The 5,936-nt window shown below is 33.6% G+C and overlaps 1 protein-coding gene across 1 annotated transcript in view; it reads right to left on the bottom strand.

The window, feature by feature from the left end:
- The window catches only part of LOTGIDRAFT_162012 (hypothetical protein), a gene marked incomplete at both ends in the record, with an annotated part of 8,128 nt that extends 2,518 nt beyond the window's left edge, over window positions 1-5,610 (bottom strand). Inside the window, one exon of the mRNA XM_009057950.1 lies at window positions 4,504-5,610. Within this exon, the coding sequence (XP_009056198.1) occupies window positions 4,504-5,610 (1,107 nt within the window). The remainder of the gene's footprint in view (window positions 1-4,503) is intronic.
- Window positions 5,611-5,936: the final 326 nt, after the last annotated feature.

Here is a 5,936-nt window from a genome sequence, read left to right as displayed (position 1 = left end):
ATCACATCTATTTTTAGAATGGCCGAGCAAGGTGTCGATAGATAGTCTAGAACATTGTTGTATAAATTAGGTCATAATGATTCTTTAGATCTATTGCGACAAATCTTTGTCTTTCCGAAAATAGGAGCCATTCTGATTAAGGCCTAATTTATTAAATTATAACCCGATGAAAATGACAACAGTTAAAAAAGGGTAATTTAGAAATGTGATTTTTCAGTTACAGACTGAGGCCATTTAGGGGGATTTTTCCAGATGTGTTTTTGTCACGTAATGAATTTATTGATGATAGGCCTAATTTTTTTTTTCGGAATTCGTACAAGCAAAAAGACTATAGTTTGTCCTACCTTTGTAATTGTATATTATTCGTAATTATATATTATTCGTATTTTTTCAATGTTTCCAAATAAAAAGTTAATAAGTAGTCCAAGTTGGTCATCAGAATTTCAGAAAAAAAAAATGGTCCTAGTTTGTTTTGGTCCGAGTTGCCCTGCATGCATGTGGCACATGCCGTCGGAAATCTAGATTTGTATATTTTTTTTAAATATAAATAATCAAATGTTATTTTTCGAGTTTTACTTAGGTTTATCGAAAATTAACAACAGTTAGGCCTACATTTACACCAATTACTACACGGTAAAGCAGTCTTCCTACCCAGTAGGCCTACAGGGGCTAAAACTAACCTTGTAAAATAATAATTTGTTTTGATGCCCTAATTTTTGAATCGAAAAAGAATTAGATCTAGACTCATGGGTTGTTCTAATTTTACGACCACCTAGCCTATTTCAAATTTGCGATATTACAAATACAATTACAAGGTCACTGACACTAGCCTAATCGTACTATTACTTTCTTCAGAGAATGTGTCTTGTTAAAATTTGAGTTGTTTTCATAAGTTTCAACTGCTAAAGTACTAGGCCTATCTTTCTTGGGGGTTGTCAATTTGATACCGGGAATTTTTTTATCCTAACTAATGAAAAATGTCAAAGTAACTTACCTCACTTCGCTAGTTTTCCTATATTTTGAAAAATCTTTCCAAAAATGTTCCCACTATTGTCAATAACGGTTTACATCCTTCAGCGTTCAAAATCAAGGAATTAATGACTCTCAATTTCTTGTGCGTAATAGGTGTGGTTATTAATTTGGCGGGAGAATTGGAGTGTTATGATTGGCAGTTAACATAGCTTTGGCGGTGCCTTTGGGTGAGTCTATTTTGTTAAATTGATGAAAGACTCAATAATCTGTGTTTGTGGAATGTCAGAACGAACAAATCGAAACAATGCAAAACCCTAATTAGGGCCTAGGCCTATAGTTTATGCAACATCTACTTGGTTATTTGGGTATTTCATTTGAAGCAACAGGAAAGAATATGATTAAATTTCTTTTTGCAAAACATTTTGAATTAATTTATATTTAACTCCCCAAATCACTTTCAAATAGGTTTAGCTCATATTTTTTTGAAAACGAAACTGTAAACAATAAAGAATGACGTAATTTGGTAACTTGTGGAAACATATTGCGCTTTTCGAAGCGGAATTCGAGGTCATTGGGATTTTTAGCCTTTCTACGTTCACATAAGTTGTAGAATATTAAGAATACGTGGATCATTAGAAACTTCACACCATACATGGCACGTATTCGATGTCTTGGTTTCTGCGACAGAGTCTGACACACTCCGACAAGACATTTGAGACGTAATATTTGCGAAAAGCACTTTTTTATCATACAGACGTCTATAAAAAGTTAGAATGTTTTTTTATTACGTATAAATATATAAATAAATAAATAATTTTTCAACAGAAAATTTTTGACAGAAAATGTTAAGCTATCCCTCTGTGGCGAGTTTCAACGGGAATAAAAGTAAGCGCACAATGTATTTTTTTTTATTTGATTTTACTTGTGAGATAAGATTTTTTCGGCGACTGCATTTTCGAATTTACCATTGGAATGTGGAATCCATATGAGTGTATGAGATAAATGATATTTCACAGACTGAAATAATAAACGGTAAGCCTAAGGTGAGATAGCCTATATAGAGGATCTTAAACCAGCTATGTCATAACAAATTTATGAAATGAGTTGCTGGATTTAATATTTCCCAAGCCTTGGCGAGGGAAATGTTTTATCCGGCAACTCATTTCATAAATTTTATATGACATAACCACGAGTTTAAGATTCTATTTATCACACAATTCTCAATAACTGCATAATTTGTTTACTTTCCATGTCCCATTTCTCGGAAAGGATTGCTTTCATTTTGAGGTCAGCCTCTTTGCGCCGTAAAATGTCCTTGTGCGAACGAAATAATATCTATGTAATAAATAATAACTTTTTATTTTACAGGGGTCACAAAACTTTCATATGATACATAAAGTCGCTTATTTCATTTTCATGGGAAAATCGTGTTTTGAATTAAATTTTACCTAATTTGCATATATATTAACCTCCCTACTGTGTAATATCTCTAATATTAACTCGCGTTATGAACTCGCTATCAGTACTGTTGTGTGATAAAGGTCTATATGACCTAAATTCAAATTTTCTTGAATTATAAGTAGGCATATTGTAAAATTGTAATAAAAGTGGAGCATCTAGATTTTCCGCCTCTATAAGGTAGTCTGAAATTGTCAGAATTAACTGTTGTGGCATAGGGTAGGCTATAGTATGTTTCGGACTATTCCGACCTCTCAAAGCACGGAGAAGAGTTATCGTTAACTTGTTATTGGAAAAAGCGTTCAGTAAAGGGAGGAGGGGGAGGGGGCGTGATATCCTGTTTTCCTCCACAAATGGATAAGCTTGGTTGAGTAGAGTGTCTGTAATGGAAGTAAAATAGGAACAATTTGGCATCAGGGAACATCTAAGTCCCGAAATGTTCCGCCTGCGGCACACTATTCAAACAATTTATGGTCAAATGACATGAAGACACTTTGATCTGCAGTCACAGAAGCACCGTCACCATCGGGCAAATTTTATCGTTCGCATATTCTCGCCGGAGATTTAAATTTAGGTCATATAGGCCACTTTTAGGCCTAACTGTTTATTATTTCAGTCTGTGAAGTATCATTTATCTCATACGACACTTGACTGATATGAGGACCAGTGTTTATTAAACACAATTCTGTGGAAATATGAATTCCACATTCCAATGGTAAATTCGAAAATGTAGTCGCCGAAAAAATCTTATCTCACAAGTAAAATTACAAAAAAAGAAATACATGGTAGGCTTACTTTTATTCCCGTTGAAACTCGCCACAGTGGGATTGCTTAACATTTTCTGTCAAAAGACATACGACAGATGTTGAAAAATGATTTATTTATTGTTTCGTTTTTTCATACGTAATAAAGCATTGTAACTTTTTATTGCAGCAAGCGTGATAAAAATGTGCTTTTTGATTCGCGAATATCTAGTCTCAAATGTCTTGTCAGAGTGTGTCGGACTCTGTCTGTCGGAGAAACCAAGACACCTTACACATTTATTTACCTCGAATCCATCAAACCCCGATATATTAGGATAGATGGATAATTATGTTGTTCTGTTATACAGTCATCATCCCCCTAGACCATACATGGGTTTTGATCCAAGTTATTTTCCAAGAAATTCAATATATCGGCAGTCATCAAAGAATGCGTGCTCAATGCATCAAAGGGTCATGCAATAGAAATACAATTTATGTACAAAACTTATGTACAGTCATCGAGTTGTGTATTTCGCCGTTGATTAAGTGATCTACAAGGATTATAAAATCATAAAATCACGAAAATCCCCATTTTTTGCAGCCTATTGTTTCTGACCGTATTCCAGCCGACAACTGGCAAAATAACTATCAGAGGCTGGAATAGGGTCAGCAAGTTTCACACTAATACCACCATAATTCTGCAGTACACTGTAAGCCTACATCATTTCTTTAACAGGGAATTCAAGGATATAAAAAAAATGTACTTATCATTTCCATCGAATTGATGTTCCTTTCCATCATTTCCACCTTATTCATTTCTATAATCATTTCTAGCATTTAGCAATTGGGCTCTCTATTCATTTCTAGCATTTATCAAGAACCAATCTGCAATGGGCTCTCTATATAACCATTTCATTTACACCATTTACATAAAATTCATGTACATTTCTTATATTTAGCAATGGCCTCCCAACACCCCTTATAGCCATCTCATCCACACCATTCCCAACAAATGCATGTACATTTTCTATCATTAAGCAATTGGGCTCTCTATTGATTTCTAATTCTACTAAATTCTAGCATTTCATTGACCAAATTGCATCTAAATACCCCATACTACAGTTATTTCATTCAGATTATCAAATTCTTGTACATTTTGGTTGATGGCCTCACAATTCATTTCTAGCAATTAGCAATAGTGCCAAAATATTCAAATAGCCATCTCATCAACATAGTTTACACATAATAATTTCCACTTTTGTCACAACCTAAATGTATTTATTTGGTTGATCATTTGTTTTCTAAACTTTGCAATTTCTTGTTGTCTTACTTTCAAGCTACGTCCTAATACCAACCAGGCATTCATATAAGTACAAACACCACAGTCATATCCATTTAATTGCAATGTAGTGTCTTTTTCATATATTTGTATCCAGTTTGAAGGCTGGATACTCTCCAACATAAGCAGAAAATCTTTCATCTTTCTCATACATTGATAACCGATTTCTTTGTGAACCACAGAATCATAGTATTTTATGGTTTTACTATCAACATATACAACCACTAAACTCCAATGGTGTGGTGTATGTATTGGTATCAATATCTTACTATACGTTAACAGATTTTGGTCTGTAAACATATCAACAGCAGCTTGCATGTTGCTTTCAATTCGTAGATAAGCGAATGTATCTAGCATAGTTATCTCTGTTCCACTCAAATCTTCATCCCTTTCTAAGATCTTCATATAAAAATTTATAATCTGATCATTTAGCCAGTTTTTTCCAACAAGTGTGTTGAGATCAGTTTCTTTTAAGGAATAACCAAACCCTCGACAGCAGATCAAATCAGAAAGTATTACAGCTCTATCATTTTTGCCAGCTTTACATTTACTAATTTGCTTTGCACATTTCTGTTCACTGACAGCTCTATCATTTTTACCAGCTTTACATCTGCTAATCGTCTTTGCACATTTCTGTTCACTGAATTCAATTTTTTTTTCTTCAACAATTCTTTTTGGAATTACTATATGCTCATCTAATTTTAGTGTATCAAATGCCATACTGTTTTTCGAGGCAATAACAGTGTATATCAATTTGTTATCTGAGAAATAATTTTCAATGATACCACATTTGTTCAATTCACAGGGTACATTACTAAAGACAAAATCTATAGTAGTGCCAGCATTAGTAGTAGGCTCCCGAATGCACTGTTCCATACCATTTAATTCAGAATTCAACCTTACATATTCTTTACTATTTAACTGGATGTTGAAATCTCCAAGCACCAATGAATAGTCATCAATTTTCCAACCTCTTGTCACATTTCCTACAGCTGTTATTAAATTTGCCACAGGGGTTTTAGGTGGCTTGTAAACACCCAAAATATTCACATTCTTTAGACAATTATCAAGTCTAAACGATAGACTCAATAAGCTCATTTCAACATCTTGTATGTTCAAGGGCTGTACACTAACATCAAAAGCATTCACAATATTAGATTTGACATACACAGCTATACCATGATGGTTCTTATTGCTAGATGTACAAGCATCATTTCTATACAAGCTAAAATCTGGTATTTCATACAATTGATCACTTTTTAGTTTTAAGTGAGTCTCAGACAATATTACAACATGAACTCGCTATCAGTACTGTTGTGTGATAAAGGTCTATATGACCTAAATTTAAATTTTCTTGAATTATAAGTAGGCATATTGTAAAATTGTAATAAAAGTGGAGCATCTAGATTTTCCGCCTCTATGAG

This window comes from Lottia gigantea (assembly GCF_000327385.1).
Source record: "Lottia gigantea unplaced genomic scaffold LOTGIsca_32, whole genome shotgun sequence".
Classification (NCBI taxonomy): Eukaryota; Metazoa; Mollusca; class Gastropoda; family Lottiidae; genus Lottia; species Lottia gigantea.
The sequence above is the reverse complement of the archived record's forward strand: the minus strand, read 5'-3'. Positions and strand labels throughout refer to the sequence as shown.